The sequence below is a fragment of the Anastrepha obliqua genome, chromosome 1, assembly GCF_027943255.1.
Source record: "Anastrepha obliqua isolate idAnaObli1 chromosome 1, idAnaObli1_1.0, whole genome shotgun sequence".
NCBI classification, from domain to species: Eukaryota; Metazoa; Arthropoda; class Insecta; order Diptera; family Tephritidae; genus Anastrepha; species Anastrepha obliqua.
The window spans coordinates 166,738,028-166,759,434 of NC_072892.1; the positions used below are offsets into that span (position 1 = coordinate 166,738,028).

Sequence of the window (21,407 nt, forward strand, 5' to 3'; positions counted from 1 at the left end):
TCATGGCAGAAATACACTCGGAGGTTTGCCATTGCCTGCCGAGGGGCGACCACTATTAGAAAAATGTTTTTCTTAATTTTGGTGCTTCACCGAGATTCTAACCTACCTTCTCTCTGAATTTCGAATGGTAGTCACGCACCAGCTCATTCGGCTACAGCGACCGCCGTCCAATCCATTCGGCCCATCAGAGTATAGGAACTCCATAAAACACCTCCATCTGGTTCTGCTTGCATTACTAAATTCAAAATCGGTACAAAGTAGAACAGGCATATTTTCACTCTGCCTTGTTTTTGATAATATAAATGGAACAGTTGACTGGCCTTGCTCCTCAAGTGTACTGATTTTCACATACCTCAAAAAAATATTCGGAATAATGATTTATTCTTTCTGGTTTCAAACAGTTCTAAGTTTGTGCCTTGAAATCACCCTTCATTAGAACATTCAGTGAGTTTAACCGGATTTCAAGTTCTTTGGTCTTTGATTTATGGCTATCTAAATATAATTTTAAGCCAGCACTCAATGAATTCTTAAAATTGTTACGGTTACTACAAAATATTCTATATGAAACCTGGTATTTCTAGATTTACTAAGTAGATAAATAAATTAATAAATATAGTTTGTTGGATAGCTACAAGGATATGCTAGTTTTTAAAATAATTTGCAGTATAATTTCCATACAAAATTTTTCTTTTTTGTGATGTGAAGTAGGAAAATAGTGAAAAGTCCATATTAAAAATTTTATCAGGCAGCCATTTTAGAGTGCAAGGGCTTGTTTGAAATATAATTGATGATTTGTATTAATATATTTAATTTATTAAGATATTTTATTTGACTTAGAGTAGAAAAAAATGAGACTTTTGAACCAGCATTTAAAAAAAGTGGACGTGCAAAAAGAAACCAAAAAAATTTTTTAGTGTTTTTTAAATTCGAATACCTCCAAAACGCTTAAGTTTAGGATATCAAATCATGTAAAAATTTATTCAGAAATTATCAAATTATTTTAGAAATTGCGATAACGTCTTAATACTTAAGATCGCACACCGCTACCCCGGCTACCCTGTACAAAAGCACTAGTAACTTCTATTTGTATATGCATGACAACAACAGAAATACTCTACACACAAGCAGAAAATGAGAGCAAGGGACATACACAAGACAGCACTGCAACTAATACCAACTACACATATACCAAAGACTTATACTTCTATACATAAACATGTATGAACCCATAAAGAATCCACCGTTGTCCAGTGCGTATGAGCAACTTTTGTGTTGCTGAGTGCAGTTCTCATACACTCGCCCGTACTTGTAGATATTATCCTGAATGACTGTCCACAAGTTGAAATATCAACCTGACGAAACTTTTCAATGTTGGTTTGGTATATTTTTCAAGTAGACTTTTTTGTGCTGCACACAGTGACGCATCACCATTTGAGCGATTTGTCAATTGCTTAGGATTTGTTATTTGCGTTCTATTTGAAGGAGTCGAGTTGAGTCGCATGAGGTCAGCCCATTTTTTTTATTTCCTTTTCTTCCTTGTGTTTTACCTCCCACTGCACATTTTTCGTAAATTTTTAATGAATTGAAATAGGGATGATTTGCGCGATTAGCTTCTACTGACAACATCGACAGGCACAAGAGCATTAGCCACCCTGATTGTTGTGGAATAATTTGTATTTTTAGTTATTATTTTCATTTTATTGTCTATTTTAATGACCAGCGCTTACGTTGGTAGCCTAGTTGCAGTCGTGTAATCATTGATAGAAATTACATTGAAACGCTCCACGAATAGGTCACTTCAGTGTGCTTGAGTTTTTCGAAAGTGTTGCGCGATTTTTGTAAAATGATGCAAGGTGTGTTGGTTTTAAAGTTGTTGAAAATGAAAATAAAAATCAAAAAGTGGAATATTTTAGAACAAAATATATAGTAAAGAATTTAAGTTTCCCAGATTTGTAGAAATGTTTGGAAAATATTAATATTTGTATTTCTGTTAGAAAAAATATTGCGTTGTGATATTAATTTCTTTAAAATGTTCCTCAAAAATAATTATAAGGTTCTTTCGAATGCATTTAATATTTAGAAATTGTATAAAGTACGCGTTTAATATACAATAAATATAACTAGAGTTGAAAATTTTAGCAGAATTTTTTAAAAAATTTTCGTGTGCGCTAAGGAAATTAAAAAAAAAAATAAGTGCCAGTTTTAAGCGGCTGAAAAATTACTTGGATATTAATATTTTTTACGGCTTTTTGTATTTTTGATTAAAATAAAGTAAATAATAATAAATAAATTAATTAAAAAAAAAATTATAATAATTAAATAATAATAATAATATAAATAAAATAACAATAATAATAAATACTAAAAACAAACAAAAATATATGCAAAAAAAAATTAAAATACATCAGTTCTAGAGCAACAGACCTTAACCAAGCCAGTAAAAGTTTCTAAAGAACCCTATTCTTTACCCATTTAAAACTTAGACTTTAATACACTAAAATTTATTGGGTCTTAGAATAACTGCGTTATCGAAATTTTTCAAAAATTCGGATTAAAAAATTCAAGGCTTAGAAAAATTGGTTGCATATTTCTAAATTCTGCCTTAAGTTTAGGGGACTGGTTTTTATGGTTTTGGTCAAACATTAAAAAATATAAAAAAAATTAGAAAAAAAAAAAAATTTTTTTTTTGAACCCTTTATTATTGTTTCTATTTCAATTTAAAATATTTACAATTTTTCTTTCTTTTTGCGTTTCAACAGTATTTAGAAGCCAATATCACTATATACATTTATTTAAAAAAAACGTGTGACACCATTTAAATCTGCAGGTCAGTTGGTCGTTTGCGCTTTAGTCTCCTCGTCTCGGTTTCCTCTTTTAATGGAATTTGCCGAATTTCCCTGTTAGAATGTTCTAGTAATCGATTAGTGTGTGTGAAGCTGTTGTTGCGTATTTCTTTATGGACAGTTTTTACTTTAAATTCTCGATGCATATTATCATTTAGTATATACCATTCTGCTTTTGATATTATATGAAGTATCTTATTTTTCGTTTGTTGTATTATTTTTATATTTGCACTGCTCGCAGTTCCTCAAAGCTCTGAGCCATATTTCCATATTGGTGTTATAATTACTTTGTATATTATATTAGTATCTTATTTTCTAGCGAGAGCGTTGAGTTTTTTCCCAAAAGCCAATGAAGTTGTTTAAACCTAGTCTTGATTTCTCGTCGTTTTAGTCCGATGTGTAACTTCCAGTTGAGTTTATTCTTTATAATCATACCCAAGTATGTTGCCTTTGTGTCGTGGTTGATTTGTTTATTCTTTATGAATATTGGATTGTATTGTTTTTTTCACTTGTTAGTGTATGTGACGTGGGCGGATTTATCTTAGTTTATTTTAATTCCCCATTTTTCGAACCAGTGAGTGGTGTGGTCTAGTAATTCCTGAAGTTTATAAGCACCCGTTCTTGGATCTTTGTCTGATGCTAGCAAGACAGTGTTGTCTGCAAATGTTGCTATCAGAGAGTTCTTAGTTGCCGGTGTAGGGATATCAGCTGTGTAAAGAAGGTAAAGAAACGGCCCAGGGACACTACCTTGCGGTACACCTGCTTCCATTGTTAGTATATCAGAATACTTATCTTCGAGTTTTACATAAAATTGTCTCCCAGTTATATAACTTTTCATCAATTTGTAGTAGTCTGTTGGTAAATAAGTCAAGAGCTTTTGTAGAAGTCCTGCGTGCCATACTGTGTCAAAGGCTTTGGCTACGCCGAGATATACTGCTTCACGTTTTTTATCGATGTCTTCAAAAATTTTGTTTGTAACTCTGTGGACTTGTTGGATTATGGAATGTTTTTGTCTGAATCCGAATTGGTAGCAAGGTACGATTTTGTCCTTTTGTATAATGGGATTGATTCTGTCAAAAAGCAATTTTTCAAAAATTTTTGATAATACTGATAGTAGACTTATAGGTCTGTACGAGATTACTTGCGTAGGATCTTTGCATGGTTTTGGTATTGCGATAATTTGAGCAATTTTCCGTACTTTTGGGAAATATTTCAAGTTCAAAATTTGATTGAAAATGTTCCTTATATAGATCCCCTTCCCTTAAAATTTTTCCAGTTATTAGATCGTATCCTGGCAACTTCTTCGGATCAGTTCTCTTACATATGCATTGTTTTATTTCTTCTAATGTAACATTTTTTGGTTTGCATGGATATTTTTTTGCGTGTTAGGATTTTTTAGGCGTATTGTTCGTAAAAGTACTTTTGAAGTGTTTTGGTAGAATTTCTGCCTTGTCAGGATTTGTTCTAGTCCAGCTGTCATGAAATTTTTACTCAAAAAATAGTTCTAAATTTAAACAAAATTCCGTTTAAAATTTGGAGGTCTGATTTATATGATTTTGTTTAAACAATAAATAATATTCAAAAAAAAAAAAAAAACTAACAAAAAAATTTTAGCTGTGATGGAAATTTCTTCAATGCTTCTGAGCTCCGTTTAAAGTTTTATTTATATAGTTTTGGTTAAGCAAATAAACATTATTAAAAAAACTATAACAAAAAAAATTTTAACTCGAAAAAAATTATAAATCTTATTGAAAATTTATTGAATTTTTCTTTCAAAAATTAAAAAATTTATTGAATTATCCTAAATTCTGTTTAAAGCTTGAAAGTTTGATGTATACGGTTATAAAATAAAATAATATTCAATATTAAAAAAATTTAACAAAAAAAATTTAACTCGAAAAAAAATGCAAATATTAGATGAAAATTTCTTGAATATTTCTAAATTTTGTTTACATATTGAAACACTGATTTATATGGTTTTAGTTAAACAGTAAACAATATTAAAAAAAAATACATAAAAAGTATAAATCGAAAAAAGTTATTAATTCGGAAAAAAATGTATTGAATTTTCCTTTAAAAAATTCCAAAAAAATTATTGGATTTTCCTTCCAAAAATGTATATATTTTCCTAAATTCTGTTTAAACCTTTCAAGCTTGATTTATATAGTTTTGATTAAACAATAAACAGTATTAAAAAAAATAACAAAAACAAACTTAACTCGAAAAATTAAAAAAATTTAGATGAAAATTTTTCGACAAGTCTATTATAAAAGCGCGCGGTTTACAAAGGAATGTCCAATTTGTATAAATAAAATACAATAATTAAAAGCTCAAAATGGAATAGTTTGAAGAATTCTACTTTTTAGCTAACCTTTTTGAATAAACTTTTAACCATTAACCGATTCAACCATTAAAAAAATAAAATAAAAATAAATTTTCAGTCACTAACTGAGAAAGAAATAAAATAGTAATAAATTTTCAGCTACTAGCCAATAAAAAGTTTAAATTCTTTTTAATGAATTATTTTTTTTTTTTTTTTTTTATTTATCAAATTTTATTATTGCCACAAAACCCAAAAGTAAACCACTACAATTATTTCTTATACTCATATGAGTAAGCTTAGCATCTTAAATTGCTTTGTATTTGCTGAGTTGACGACAAAAATCGTCCCGCTCCTCATATGCGCCCTCCTCTGCCACCCCTCGCTCAGTTGACTTTGCATGTATTGCGCATATATAAATCATCCGTGGCGCGACACCGGAATGCCTGTCGAAATTTCACCGAATTGCGCAAATATCCCTTCAACAGCTGCTTCTGCTCGCCACTCTCGAGCTGCCGGCAATCGGTCAGCACCGACCCTATGTAGTACAATTTCAGCATTGACAATTGCAAACGACCTGCGGCCAACAGACTATCCAAGCGACGCACCAAACGTTCGTTGCGCTGCAGCCACTGCTCGTACGTTTGCAGCGCCAATTGCTGAGCCAACAACCGCACCAATAACTCATTCAAATTGTAGGGTAACTCGGCAACGCCAGCCTGCTGTTGCACGCATTGGCGCAGTGTTGCAAAATCACGTTCCGACTCCATGCTGCGCCAGGCGCCCGGCGTTTGTGTGGTGCTGCCGCCCGCAATCATATGCTCAGCAAAGCGTTCGCCCACCAACATATGATTAAGTGGTGTAGTCAGATTTTGCTGCTGCATTAGCGCGCTGACGGCGACAAAAATACGCATAAAGTTGGTGGCGATCTGTGTGGTGTCGACCATGGAGGCGCTGCCCACACGCGTAACCGGGCGCTGATTCTTGCTTAGCTGCGCGAGCATACGTTGCACTTTCTCGAGGTTGCGATAGAAGTTGCGATTGGTAATTTGTAATTTCGCATAATCGGCGTCCAAGTTGTCGTCCCCATTCAATGTGATGTGCATGACGCGGCCGAGGAAGAGATGTGAATTTTGCTGTGACATTTCGTCGATCCAAGCGGTGGGCGGTAGTTGTTCGTCGTACGCGTGACCGATGTTGGAGTACAACTGCGCCATTTGCACTTTATCGAGGAAGGCATGCTCGACAATGTGATGATAGACGGGCTCAAAGAATTGCTGCCCAAGTTGCTGGCAATCAGCGCTTCTTTTGTCTGCAAAGAGATGAAACGGGAAAAGAAAAAAAGGCAAAAACAGACAAAATTATTACTTCACACAGCCAACTTTAGCTGCTAGTGACACACTCACCCATCAAGTAGTTGATCCAAATCCAGTTAAGCAAACGCGTCATGGTAGTTTGCTGCAGAAACTCGAATACTTTTACCAATTTGGTTTTCTTGCGCACCACCACCGTGTCGCTCGGCTTCAGCGTTTTGCCAAGCGCGCTCTTGAAATACCCATCCCAGTCGATCTGCAGCGTTGTGCCAAAAGAGGAGGCCTTGAACTCAGCGTAATTGTACTCCATGTCATCCTCTTTCAAATCGTCTTTTAAAATCTCACGTCGGTTGCGTTCAAAATTCAGTATCTCCAAAGCGATCAGCCAACCACGATCCACATCTACGCCATACTCTTTCAACACTTCGCCCACCAATTGCTCGAATTTGTGCAACGTGAAACGCAACGCATCCTCGATTTGCATGTAAACTATGCGCTTATTCGATTTAATTTCAACATTTTGGGTGAAAAAATAATTCACGCCGGCCTCGTGAAATGCGCTCACCACCTCCATCCAAGTCATGGCGCGACGTCGACGCAACATAGCTGCGGAATTATCGATCGCTGGCCAACCGCCACTCTGGCGATACATAAAAGAGCCCTTCAGCTCATCCACCGAGCGCGCATTCTTGCAAGAGTCATAGAATTGCTTGAGCTTCAGCTCGGCATCGAGCAGTTCATCGTTGTTATTGGCACTAAGGAATTTATCAAACTTTTGCTGTTCGCGCTGCAAGCGCTCTTCAACCTGCTCCTTTGTGCTATTCACTGTTTTGCCACAAACATAGCCGTAGAAGTCTTGGCAAGGACGCTTTTCAGTATCCAGCCAACGCTCGAGCTCATAAGAGAGGCGCAGCACTTCCGTCTCTACATTCACATTGGGCGCAGCATTGGTGGTGGTGGTGGCCACTGTTGCGGACGGTACGGTAGCGATGGGTAATGGCGCGGGCGTAGCCTGCACCATAAAGGAAGTGCGCAAAGCGAACAGCACAAAAAGTGCCTGACAATGCATTGCTGACATTTTTGCACTCACACGTAACAAACTGCAAGCTGTGCCTTTCGGTAGGATGTGGCACGCGCAGCGCTGTAATGCACACCCGCAAGTAAACACTTTTTCTTCAGTTATTTCGTCGAACTTTTAAATTAAAATACTTTTCATTTACTTTGCTGCAGCAGCAATCAACAAATTTAATTTCGTGTCGCTCTCGTGACCACAACCAGCTGGTCGTATGGCAAGTAACTAAAAAAATCACACCAAATACGTATCGACCGTCGCGTATGCAGCGCTTTTGTCTTTGCCCACAGAGGTTTTTTGTAAAACTAATGAAATATTCCGTGAAACACTTTTCATTTGCTTTTTGTTAAGCAGCGCCAAAGCATGAATTTTTGTGGCCTCGTCGCCTGTACGGCGCCCTTATGGAGACTAAGGCGTCGCAGCACCGCTAATATACAACTCAAACCAAGCACAGGGCGTATGGAAGCCGCGCATGCAACTTAGGCAGCGCCGGGGCAATATAGCGAGGTTGCCACTTCCGCGTCGCAGACTTTTACACTTAATTTGTTTTTTTTTCGTATTTCCTTTGCGTCTACTGCATTAACTATTTCTTGTGTGTTATGCTGGAAATAAATATTCGTGGAACTTGTCACGATTTTGCTGTGGCTCAAATGGCACTGAGCAAAGCTCAGCATTTCTTTCGCTTCAGTGACTGATGTGATTTGTTTTCGTCTATGCGCCAGCGCTTATTAATTTAATCAACCAAAACAAATACAAGAATAGAAATGCTATCTGATAATCATAAGTTATATATTCGAGAGCAATACTTTGTATGGGAAACCTGAGGTAGCATTCAAGCCGCTCTAGCAGTGTCGCGGAGATTAGGCTACGCGTATTTCACTGCTAGCAAAAGCCAACCGATTTGTAATCGCGGTGATAACGCCAGGTTGTCGCAGGTCACGCCTTTAGTTGATACAGATTTCGGTTTGTATACTTAAAATTAACATATAATAAATTAAATCATCGCCATAAAATAAGTAAACCAAGTTGAGTCAGAAATATTTCTTTGGCAAAGATTTTTAGAATGAAAATCAAATCATGTCAACGGCTGATAAACAGTTGAAAAATTAACTTTGCTTATTCGAAGTGAATTTGAAATTTGTTTACAATAACAGAGTACAGCAAAAAAAAAAAAAAAAAAAAAAAAAAAAAAAAAAAAATTGGGCAACATTTTTAAAATTTTTGCCCATAAAGCAAAAACTATAAAATGGTTTTTTCCCTTCTATAGCTCAAATTAAAGGCAAAGGCATACGCAACATTTCCAGCTATGGGTTTTGCTATAATATCTTAGAATTTCATATCAAATGGCAACTATAAACTCTGAGGTTTAATAAAATGAAAAAGATTTAATTACATATACCAAATTTTGCTAATAAAAAATCCTAACCACTGACAGGTCATACAGCATTTGGTCATTCCAACAAAAACAAGGCCTTCTCCTTCCTCGTCTTCTTCTTGGAGGTGAAATTGAATGGAAGTTTGAAAAGTCCAGCTAAGAAGCACAGAGAGATTTGGTGACTCGTAAACCATTCAGGTTAAAAGGCCTCAAGCTCTGTGAAGTGAAAGCTAGACAGTCAAGGAGGAAAGAAAAATAACAGAGAGAAAGAGAGAGAAAGATAAGAGAAGAGTAAGAGAGAGAAAGAGATAAGATAGAATAGAGAGAGAGGCAGAGGTAGTCACTCCTGTGAGGATTTTCTTGATACTTTGGTTACTACAAATATTATCCATCCTCATGACATCGGAACAGAAAATTCATAGCCTTGCTCTAGCAAAGGCGGGACATTCACATAGAAAATCCTCAGTGCTATCCACCTCCTCTAAGCAAGACAGGCAAATCGGATCCCCAATGACTGCAATGGTGGTAATATGCTGAGCTCATGAGTTGTATCCTGTAATAATACCAACCGTCAAGCGAACGTCTTTTCTTCCAAGTTTTAGAAAAAATCTGACACTTTTCTGTTCGGACTTGTCCCAAAAAACTTTACAGTTCTGCAGATTTCTAGACCGGACCTTCGCTCTTTATAAAAATTGCATACATAATCGCTGATCCACTTCATAATTCCTGCGCAACTGATTCCGATTATTGGCTCTAGTCCCTGTGGGGCAACCGCTGATCCCCAGTTGACCAATTCATCGGCAATTTCATTCCCTTGAACGCCGCGGTGTGCTGGAACCTATATAAATACATAAGTACAAGCGTATTTTATTTTGCAACAGAATAAAGCTTCTTCTTACATTCTCGAACAATCTTCGAGATTTAATTTCCGTTCTACAGAGCATTTAGTGCAGCCTGACTGTCACTAAAGACTCCAATCTACTTTCCGCTTCATTTGCTCTCAATTATCCACTCTGCTACTTTTAGAATGGCAGAAATTTCCGTTTGGAAAACAGTTGCCATTCCTCCTGTACTTATTACTATCGCTTAAGTACCACCCGGCTCCAGAACCTATTTCATTCTTGGACCCATCGGTAGAGAAAATATCCACCAAACCTCTTTGAATGCACTCTGGATTACTTACTCCTTTGGTCACGCACATTTGGCATCAAATTTCCTTCCAAATGCAACTATGGGTGTAAGGACGTCCTTGGGTGCCAAAAACAGTGGATACTGCTCAGATAACTTCTTAAAGATTTCTCTGTGTCCCGAAGTTCCATCTTTATGCCAGAAACCATATTCATGGAGCCTACACATTGCTTCTATTGCTTTCCGTTGTATCTTCAGACCCACGGGGAGTAAATCCAGCGTAGCATTTAGGCCATAGCCGGAGGTTGTGCTCATAGCACCCGTAGTGCATAAACATAAACTTCTTCACAGTCTGTATAGTTCTCGAAGGGTGGACTTAACCATAGGCCGTCGCCACCAAATCACAGTGGCATAAGCATATCAGCTTGGTCAAATTAGTGCTGGGCATAGTCACAGGACCACAGCAGGTTTTAGAGCCCAGGTTTTGCCAAAGGCTCTACGGCATCCTTAGTGCACAATTCACCTTCAGCGAATTATGTGTCTTCCAAGGCAGTTTCTTATCCAAGATCCTTCCTAGATATTAAACAGAGAGACTGAGGGTCACACCTTTCAGTTCTGAAAGGTTTAGTCCAGTCAATTTCCGTTTCCTCGTGAAAAAGACTAAAGTAGTTTTGTATGGATTGACGGAAAGGCCTTTTCTCGTTCATCAGTCGTTGATTTTATCCAGAACTATCTGCTGTTTCAGGCAAGCCTTCTTAGGGACTTATCCGATGTTAGCGCCTAGACATCGTCCGCACATGCTGGGACATGAATCTTAGGAGTACTATAACGTATATTCGTCTTGCTGCAGCATCATCTCTCATACGGGTGACATGACTAAGCCAGCCGCTCTATATTTCGACACTTAACTATGTCCATGTCTCTACATAAATAGCATACAGCTCGCTGTTCCACCGTTCACGATACTCCTGACCAACGTGGAGGAAACCAAATATACCAAAAATCTATCGCCCAAAAGTTCCCCAACCTTTCTCATCTAGTGTTGATATCGTCTATATTTCTGCACAATATAGCACAAGTCAAACCCGTCCTTCGAAAGAGTGAGAGAGAGAGAGAGATTGAGAGAGAGAGAAAGAGGGGGAGAGAGAGAGGGAGAATCAGAGAGGGAGGGAAAGAGAGATAGAGAGAGAGAGAAAGAGATAGTTCTTCTTCTCAATTACCTACTGAGTTCTCCACTTGATCTTCAGGCTGGCATCACTTTTATTGTTGATGCTGGTCCCAAGGTAAACAAAGTCCCTTACAGCATCGAATTTCTGGTTGTCAACATTGACATATTTTCCAAGAAGCCAAGGCTATTTGTGTATTGGCAGTAGGTACGTTGTTTTGCCTTCATTCACCACAAGACCCACATGTATGTCGAACATAGAGCGAGGTTAGTTTCACCGATAATGTCGATTACGTCGGCATATGCTAGTAGTGGCATAGTGCTCTTGAGGAAGATAGTGCCACTGTGGCTTAGCGCGAAAGATTTGTTCCAGTGAGAGGTTGAAAATGTCAGAGCCTAGAGAATCAGCTTACCTGAAGCCTAGTTTCGTATCGAACGGCTCAAAGAGGTTATTTTCTATCCTGAAGGAGCTTGCAGTAGCGCTTAACATCATCTTATTTCCCATAACCTATCAGAAACATACTACAAGACTCTAGCGGCTACAAATTTTGTGTATTTATTGTATAGATAATAATAATAGCTGGAAAATAAATAAAATAAAAATAAAAGTAAATCCTGTTTTGGTGCTACAACTTCTGGTGAGCTTTGACCTGCTGAACAGTACGCCTCCATGATGCTGCTCGATTCGTTTGGTTGCTTACTCTTTCCAAATTTTTGAGTTTTATTTGCTCTAAATCGTCTTTCGCTTTATAAATCCATTTCTGTCTTAGTACTTATCTTGCTTTGTTGGTGTAGGCCCACATCTCTAGTACTTTTCACTTTTCTTTAGGCTCTTGAACTGTCCATTCTCATATCTTTGCCTAGCCCATCTGATTCGTTGCACTTTGAGGTAACATACAACAAATTCGTCCCAGATTATATCCTCCAGTTGTTCCATTGTTGGGTAAAAACCCATTGGACCTGATTTTTTTAATTTATGTTCATTGATTTACGCCCTTTTTCATCGTTTAAATTGTTCCCATCAGTGAACCGTATCTGGCAGCCAGGTTTGAAGTTGATAGAATTATTTTTCCAGGCCGTACAGGTACGTTCATTAATAAGAACTTGAAAGTTTCTGAAGAGAATAGGTTTGGGTAATAATGTATCAACCCTATGAAGAATTGGAGTAAATCGAAAGTATTCTGAGATCTTTAAATGTCCATTGTTAGCTTCTATTTTTAGATCGGAGATGCCTTTCAATCTGAAAGCGCTGAAACAAGTTTACTCCCTGAGTATTTCTTGCGGTTGCCTTCTTCGAAGGTTTATCTTATATTCTCTCCTGTCTTTTTCTCTAAGTATTCATATTTCGACTCGAATAGGTCGAGCTACTATCTTGCACAGTGCCAGCTTGGAAGGTGTGTTCAAGAGTTTTGCTTGGAAGAGTTTTATAAGTGACGCATATGGCCTCCGAGCTGCTTGAATTCATTCGTATTTTGTAAGACTCGTCCATTGTCACTTTGCGGCCAAGATATGTTAACGTTTTACGCCCTACTTCAAATATTTACTACTCACACTAATAAAGTTTCCGGAAGCTGAGACATTCAACGCTTTGTAAACATGAATGTACATCGAAAACTGATTTTAACTAATAGACTTTGACATTCATTTTTCCCCCCTCAATTACATTTTTATACCAATTGATAGTTCATGATTTATGGCTCATTTTATTTTGCTTGCAATCATATCAGTAGACAGTATTACAACAAATATTTCACATTGGTATGATAAACCCTAAGCCGCACAATCATTTTATACTCTCACATACATACACTTCCACGTACAAAAAACATTGTTAATCAGTATTTACAATTATTTTTACATATTTATGTGTCATTGCCAATATTATATTTTTATGAATTATTAATTCAAATGTTAACGCGATGGCTGTTAGTTATCAGGGCTCATCACTCTTAGTGGAGCGAAGCATTTTCCGCAATCGCAGCGCGAGTACAAGCGTCTTTATCTATAGGCGGGTTAGCTTCAAATACAAGGCAACAGTGAGTGGCAGCAAAATATCGGTCAAGATCAGTTTTTGTTTTGATTTGAATTATTTACATGGAGAGCACTATTTTATATTTTATAATTTGTTTTTTGTTTTTTTGTAGTCAAACATCAAAAATTTGTGTTTAGGTAGATGAACTATTGATAAGCCGGGCGCAGTATTTTCGGTTTGATTTTTTTTTTTTTTATTTATAAAATTGACCTAAAGAGTAAATCTTATAAGCTAATTGTAATATAAATCAATAGTATCGAGGCCTTCCGTCTAATGTGTGTGCATAACTTTACAGTATTTTTCTATTCTTTCTTTTGAATGCTATGGCATAGGTTGATTATTTTGAAGAATTTTGAATTCTTGCTTTTAATCAACTCTACTACATACATATATAATTACTAACCAAAGCATAAGTGTCAGAATCGCTCTAGAATCAAATAATTGAAAATTATTTACATCTTGATCAAAAAGTTCCCGGCATATATTCAGAATATTCAAAATAAAAGTTTATTCCTCAAAAGTGATATTATTCCCATCGCGCGTACTCCACATCAACTGCAATGTACTTTCGCCAGCGTTTGATCCAGCTCTTGAATCATTTTTGGACCTCTATTTTCGTCGAGGCCATTAGAGCCGTCTTCGATTTTTCCATTACTTTTTTCGGTTGTTAAAATGCGTTCACCGTAGTGGGTTTTTGCTTGAATTAAACAGAAAAAAGTCGCAGATATGAATCAGGTGAATTCGATGGCTTCGACTACTGTTGGATGGTATTCGTTTAGTTCAGAGGTTAAAAATTCACGAATAATGACGGCACTACGCGACCGTGCGTTACCAGTGAGCAAAATCCAAGAATTCAATCCTACAAATAATTTCTTTTTTTGGCGAATTCCTGAATTGCTTCACGTAAACGTGTCATAACACCCAAATAATAGTCCTTACTAACTGTGTGACATTCTGGCAAAAATTCGTGCTGTAGAATACCGCTGTAATCCATAAAAATTCTTAACTTTTTTTTTGATTGAAAGCGACATGATTTTTTTGGTCTTCGTTCGTTCGTAGCTCTCCACTTACTCGCCTTATGACTGTAGTGCTTGTCGTACTTATCATATAAACCCACACCTCGTTGTAGTAATGATGCGTTTGATGAATGTTCGGTCAGATTGAGCCTTGGAAATCATGGCTTTGGCGATATCAACGTGGTCCCTGTTTAGCATAGAACTCTGTTCCTTTGGAACCAACTTTCCAGTAACGCGGCAGAAGCCCAAAGCTTTAAATAAAATGTGCGGAATAGATCCATAACCAATGTTGTAGTTCTCTGCCAGCTATCTGATGGTTAATTTGCGGTTATTTATCAACTTTTTTCATCAGTTTTCTTTCGTCATCCTCGATGGACTCACGATCTCTTCTAAAGCATTTATGCCACTAGTAAATGGCAGCCTAACAAAAACAAAACAAGAAAAAACTGAACTCAAAGCAGTTGACTCAGAGCATCACCTGGCCGTTTTTCTGGGAACTTTTTGATCAAGGTGGTATTTTAACTAAAGCGCAAAAGACAAAGAGAAGCTCGCTCGCAACTGTCTTTCCAAACTAAACTAACAGCGCTCGTAATTAGGTTCACATGTAGACATATTGTAGAACTCAAGGTTTAAGTGAAAATTTTTGATTCTAAAAACCTCATGACTATCTAAAAACCAAAAAATTCATATGGTGAGAGAATTTGGTGAGAGAAATTGGGACTATCGACGGTGTATAGCCTTCAAATGCCTGTAGAAGAGGATAATGAAATAAATTAATAAATTTCTTTTTTCACAAAAATAATAATTATAATAAAATAAAATAAAAAATATGAGTAATAAAATAAATTAATAAATTAAAAAATAAAAAAAAAATAACAAAAAAAATTTTTTTTGGTACATTTATTTACAAAACACGACTTCATGACTTCCTTCCCTTTGGAGCATCATATTAACCCAGTTTTCAAGACCTTATTGGCCACTTCCGGCTCTATGTCGCAGAACGGCTCCGCGATAAGTAAAATTAGAATAAACCAACAGTGTAAATGAGTAAAGGAACTATCGTACGGTAGTAATGGTACGGACAAAAAGAAGCTATGAGAACAAACGAGTTTTATTATAAAAAAAAATTTTTTTAAATGTAATACCCTGGAGACTGAGCAGAGGATAGTTCATTGCGAAGAGCCCAAACATTTGAAAATCTGCTTTGAACAGCCGTTACTCTTTTCTCAATGTCCATTATCGTCAGCTTTAAAAGCAGCCAGCTCACCAATACTCTATTTATTACTACAGTCAATTGTTGGATGATTGAGTTTCTCAGCGCTTCTATTCTCTTTTTTCTCAGCTCTTCATTCTCACCAACAAGGCTGATGCAGGCGTGAGAGGAATTTTCAGGGGATTGTAGATTTTTTTGTTGGATTTTTTCTCGTTGATTATATTTGTATGCACCTTTTAAAATATGCGACGATAAGTATAAAAAATAAGAAAAATGTATGTAATAAAAAAATATGAAAGTATAAAAAGTAATAAAACTTTATATAAAAAGAATGTAAATATAAAAAAATGTATAACAAAGAAAAAATATTTAAATGCAAAAAATACTGAAAAAAATATATAATTAAAAAATAAATATGTGAATATGAAAGTAATAAAACTTTACATAAAAAAATGTCAATATAAAAAAATATAAAAAAATGTAAAATAAACAAAAAATAATTAAATGCAAAAAATAATGAAAAAATATATAATAAAAAAATAAATATGTGAATATGAAAAGAAATAAAACTTTATATAAAAAAATGTAAATATAAAAATATATAAAAAAATGTAAAATAAACAAAAAATATTTAAATGCACCAAGTAAAGAAAAAATATATAATAAAAAAATAAATATGTGAATATGAAAAGTAATAAAAATTTATATAAAAAAAAATTTAAATATAAAAAAATTTATAATAAAGAAAAAATATTTAAATGCAAAAAATAATGAAAAAATATATAATATAATAAAAAACTAAATATGTGAGCATGAAAAGTAATAAAACTTTATATAAAAAAATTTAAATATAAAAAAATGTATAACAAAGAAAAAATATTTAAATGCAAAAAATACTGAAAAAAATATATAATAAAAAGGAATTAATATGTGAATATAAAAAGTAATAAAATTATATATAATAAAATAAAATTTATTTGCATAAAAAAATATATTCATTTTTTATGAACATTTTGACTTATAGAAAATAATTTTTTTTTCAATTTGTTGTGAAATATTAACCCTATTTAGCTACAAATATTAACAATTTTAGAAAAATTAAAATTTCTTTTATAAAACCTCGATATCAGTGCACTGAGCTTGAATATAGTTTTTGTGTTTCACTGTAAATTAAGGTAAACTCAAATGTACTCCTAAACAAATAAAATTTTAATTCATTTCATCGACCAACAGCAGGAAAATAAGAAAATTTTAAATGGATTATGAAAATATGCCTACCCTTACAAATTCTTTCATGCCGAATTGGAGCTATTCAAAATAACCAAAACTTGTAGGTGGTAGTGGTGGCGAGAACTGTAAGTTCAAATAGCTTACAATGAAATGCGTGAGGTGTTGTACACATACATACATACAGATATACATATAAAGCTGAATGAGTACATGAGATGTGCATTAAAGGCTGAATCAGTTGAATGAAAAATATCTGCTACTTTTTTAAATGGGGTTGTATAGAAATGCGGTGCGTGGAAAACTAAACACATTTATGGCTGCAGTGTGAAAGAGGCTACTCCATCATTAGCAAACTACATTAAATTTGACGGAGATAGACGCAGAAAGCAGGACGTACTTATATATCCATACAACTATGTATTTAGTAGAAGTTGACTAGTAATAAATTTGTCTGCTGATCATTGCATTCAAGCACGCTTGGGCTTACATTTTATGAAGAATGGAGCTTTGAAAATAAAACTAAAAATGCTTTTCATTGCAATTAACATTCACATTTGCGCCTTGTACCTGATTAGTGTGGCTTATGCTGCAAAAAATACGTATTTTCCACAACTGCTATCTGTCTTAATTGGCAGTCGAATAACATGCAACATAACTCATCATCATTATTCTATGAGCTATTCTACTCCACTCTATTTTATTCAGGATTTCTACTTGACTGCCCGTTACACATTCAAGTTGATGTAGGGGCCCTGCAGGAAAAAGTACTAGTTGGGAATTAGAATACTAGCAGTTCGCACTAGAATGGTTCATGACTTATTTTTTCTCCATCTTAGCAAGTATTATTTTTTCTTTTTCTTCAAAAATACCAGTCCAAATAAATAGTTCATATTAGCGAAAAATAAATTCTGGGCCACTATGAACCAGTTTTAGTGTAAAATGAGGCATGAATTTTATTCCATTCACACGTTTCAAAATATTTTATTTTATATTAAAAGTGTCCACAGATTTTGTTTTTTCTTAAAGTTAAATGGAACTTAAAATGAAACACTAAATGACAGAAAAAGTATTTTTCAATTGCCCTTTTCGCAGGCAATGACAAGCTTCCGGTTGTATTTCTGCCCTAAAAAGGAGCTTATATTTATATATAAAGCATCTTTCCAACGAGTGACGCCTAGATGCAATTAGTGAATAATTCATAAAAGGCTCCTTTTGAAGTGAAACTTCTTAGGCGTCGATGGACAAGCGAGAATAGAGAGTAAAATTTCCAGGCCATGCAACGGTTTGGGCATTTTCGTTCCGCGAGAGAGAAAAAAGATATAACGTAGAGGAAGAGGAGAGAGAGAGCTATACCTTATATACATCTTAGATACACTTTAGGTTATTTTTCCTGAGTTTTTCCTTGTTGTTACTAATTTCAGGTGAGAAATAACACTGTCTACTTTTTGGCGCTTGTTTGTTGGTGCAAACTTGTGGGAAATATGTATTTGGTGCCTACTTTTTGGCGCTATATTTCCTTGATTGTTTGGGGCGTTTTTTAGTCCAACATTTTTTGGAGTTTTTTTGGTGCCTACTTTTTGGCGCTTATTTCCGTTTCCTGGCTAGTGCTTATGCGTACTATAAAGTGCTATCCATTCCGATAGAACTACTATTTCAAATTATTCAAACTTATTACGAAAATGGTCGCAAAATTCGTGAGGATATAAAAATAACTGGCAGACCAAAAACTGGGCGTACTCTTCAGAATACTTCTCCTGTAGTGCAAAGGGACTAATTTCCTTTTCCTGGGACTTCTTTCTTTTCGGGCGAGATCAGAACGGCATGAATGGACCGCTTCTATTCACCCGCATCTGGGTCCACCGTATTTGTATCCAGCTTTCATGCTATAGGCGCTCGTATTTTTGTGCATCTGTCTGTGAGGCTTCGCTTTGTTGCACTGTGTCGAGGTCTCTCTTTTTTCCGTAGGACGACCTCGACTTATCGTTTTGAAATACTGCACTTTCCTGAAGTTCTTTTGCGTCCAATTACCTATTGTAGGAATCAGCTTCGCCTCTCATCTGCCTCTTAACTCAGTGGACCCATCGGCTTTGCTGCTGCTATATGATTTACCATCTCCGTTCCGCGGCGTTAGTGGTGGCGTCTTTTCCCCTAGAATCCTACGCATTCACTCATTCCTGGGCCATGAGGTCGATAAATATCTCCTCGTTGATCACAAAAACTGCTGTCCCATGAAACAGTGCGGTAGACTGAAGCAACTCTGAGTGTCGCTGTTCGTTGTACAGCCTCCAGTGCTTTGCGCTTGGTTGTTCAGCTTAGCGCATCTCCCCATATTTCGCTGCCGTACAGGAGGATTACGTTTGTGGTGGGTATGATCAACCTTCTTTCCCTCTGCTTTGGCATATGGCCTCATGTCATCAGGATTTCTTCAGTCTTACGTTTGGCGAGCCATGGTCCTCAAGCCTGTCCTCTGGGCCATGGTCCTCAATTGGGTTCTTAAGATGACTTGGTTCGGCTTCCTCCGGGCGTCCTCGGTATGTCACGCTGAAATGATCACCGCTATATCGTCCGCATATCCCACGAGATAGGTGTCTTCTGGCATTTCTACTTATATACTGAGGACACCTCGTCGTAGCTTAGATTTCAGAGTTCAAGACCGAGAAGTGCAGAGATCGGAACGAATTTTGTGAGGTATAACCGTACTCGCTAGCGGCGAGTTTTGCTCGATAACTCTGTTGTTGCTTTCACATGCAAATTTTTCGGCAAGAGAGCAAAGCGCAGAGATAGCGAGCAGAGAAGTAGCGAATCGAAGACGCTTATTAACTGTTGCCTTTATTTGAGAGACTCTAGTATTGAGTTTTTTAAATAAATAAATTTATCAGTGCCTACTCGCTTATCTAAACCTCACGGTTCTTATCTAAAAAAAAATATAATATCAACTAATTTGCCCAGAAGTTATGCATTTTGTTCCTGGCTTTATTCTAGTCCATTACGAACCTGTGTAATTTTTTCTATTTAGCTAACAGGTTTCCATACTAGTTTATCATTTTCCTGCAGGGCTCTTACTACATCTACTATACATACAACTGTAGGTATGTCCGCTCCATAAATATGCCTTGAAATTATTTGCTATTTTCCCCGCTTCGGTCTCATGCCTCTTAATAATTCATTTGGCTATGCATCTTGGGTTGTGTACTATATTTTAATTTTCCATAATGAAAGGTAGCGCAATTCAACAAACGACCGCCTCATCAAAAAATAATGAGCGCAAAATTGAAAACCTGCCGCCTGCGGTTAGGCTGATCCGAAAGTTACCAAAGTGAAATTGCTTGCGCTGTCCAGTTATTACTTGGCATTTTTTTTTTCGCTTTCCGCTTTGCCTTTTCTTTTAGAAATTTTCCGCTGTACCCTTTGAAATTTTCTTTTAACTGGTAATATATTTTCCCTCTCTCTCTCTCTCTCTCTCACTCTCACTCTGTCTTTCTCTCTTTCACTCTGTCTCTCACTCTACTCGGCAACTCGTTTGCTTTTGCCAACGGCAAATGATTGTTTACTTCAATTTCTGCACATTTTTTCCGCTAATTAAAGTCTGAAATTCTCTTAATTGGCTCGCAATGTTTCGCATTGTTTGTTTTTATTGTTATTTTTACTGCAGAATTTTGCTTTCCTATTTGCAGCAATTTGTAGTAATACAATCAGAAAAAGAATAAATACGTGCAAAAATAAAAGCTTATAAAATAATATCGTTCTTTTTTTTCGCAAATACTTTTAGTTGTTTACTTGGTAGGCAATAAAATGGCCAATTATTTGTTTAAATGCAGTGCAAGCGTATTTTTACTTTGAATTATTTATTTACTTTTTTTTCAAGAAAAAATAAAATAATTACGTTACGCATTGTTTGCTCTTAACGCATACACCGGGTACATTTTGCAAAGGTTGGCATAAAATTGTTTTTTAATTTTAATTTCAGCTATTTTTCTTATGCCGCTTTTTTTTTTTTGTTTTTTTCTTATACTCAAGCTGTTAGCCCTGACTCACCAATACAGCTGCGCCTATTTGCATGACGCTTACCCATCGAGCCACTTGACCCGATCAGCACACACACAGACCGCTTATGAATATTCCTCGAAAGCCACTTATTAACTGACCTGCAACATAAGTTCTAATATTAGACTAAGTATAGGCGCATAAGTAAGTGGGTATGTGTAGGTACAAACTCACATACATACGCATGAGTATTCCTGCTTTCGTATGCATATTTCACCCAAAGCGCTCACAACATTGAATTCAGTGCGGCCGTCTGTCTATCCATTGCTTTCCCATCGCCCTTTTCTCCACTGCACTCAGCTGTATAATATTTGCTTCGAGCACTTGAGTGTATTCTTCAATGTGGGCAACAAAGTATTTGAAATCGATTTCCTTTTATCTGTTGTGCAATCTGCTACTTTCCCTTTTTGCCGCACTCTATCCTTTGTCCGGTGCCATTGTTGTGCGACCCTCTTCTGTGCTACTAAGCAAACATCTCTCATACTTCAATGCAGATGTATAGACACACAAATGTATAACTACATATATACATAACTACATACATACATACATACATACACACATATAGGCCTACTTACATTAGATACATAAATTTGCACAAGCACCCTTGCTTACCTTGTTTCCAACAAAAGTAGAAATTGTGGTCGTGACGCCGT

General features: G+C 35.9%; 2 protein-coding genes across 3 annotated transcripts in view; one reads left to right on the forward strand and one right to left on the reverse strand.

The window, feature by feature from the left end:
• The window catches only part of LOC129240240 (complexin), a 118,925-nt gene that overhangs the window by 28,314 nt on the left and 69,204 nt on the right, over positions 1–21,407 (forward strand). Inside the window, exon 1 of one of the 2 annotated variants that reach the window (XM_054875915.1) lies at positions 1,817–1,853. The exons of the other annotated variant lie outside the window; for it this stretch is intronic. Coding sequence (XP_054731890.1) covers positions 1,844–1,853 — 10 coding nt within the window. The 5' untranslated portion in view covers positions 1,817–1,843. Of the gene's footprint in view, positions 1–1,816; positions 1,854–21,407 lie in introns of those variants that run through there. 2 annotated transcript variants of the gene reach the window in all.
• On the reverse strand, positions 5,384–8,265 carry LOC129240233 (uncharacterized). Its single transcript, XM_054875905.1, has 2 exons — positions 6,570–8,265; positions 5,384–6,475 (listed from the first exon to the last, which is right to left on the reverse strand). Exons 1-2 carry the CDS (start codon positions 7,552–7,554, stop codon positions 5,550–5,552), a joined length of 1,911 nt encoding a protein of 636 aa, XP_054731880.1. The 5' UTR covers positions 7,555–8,265; the 3' UTR covers positions 5,384–5,549.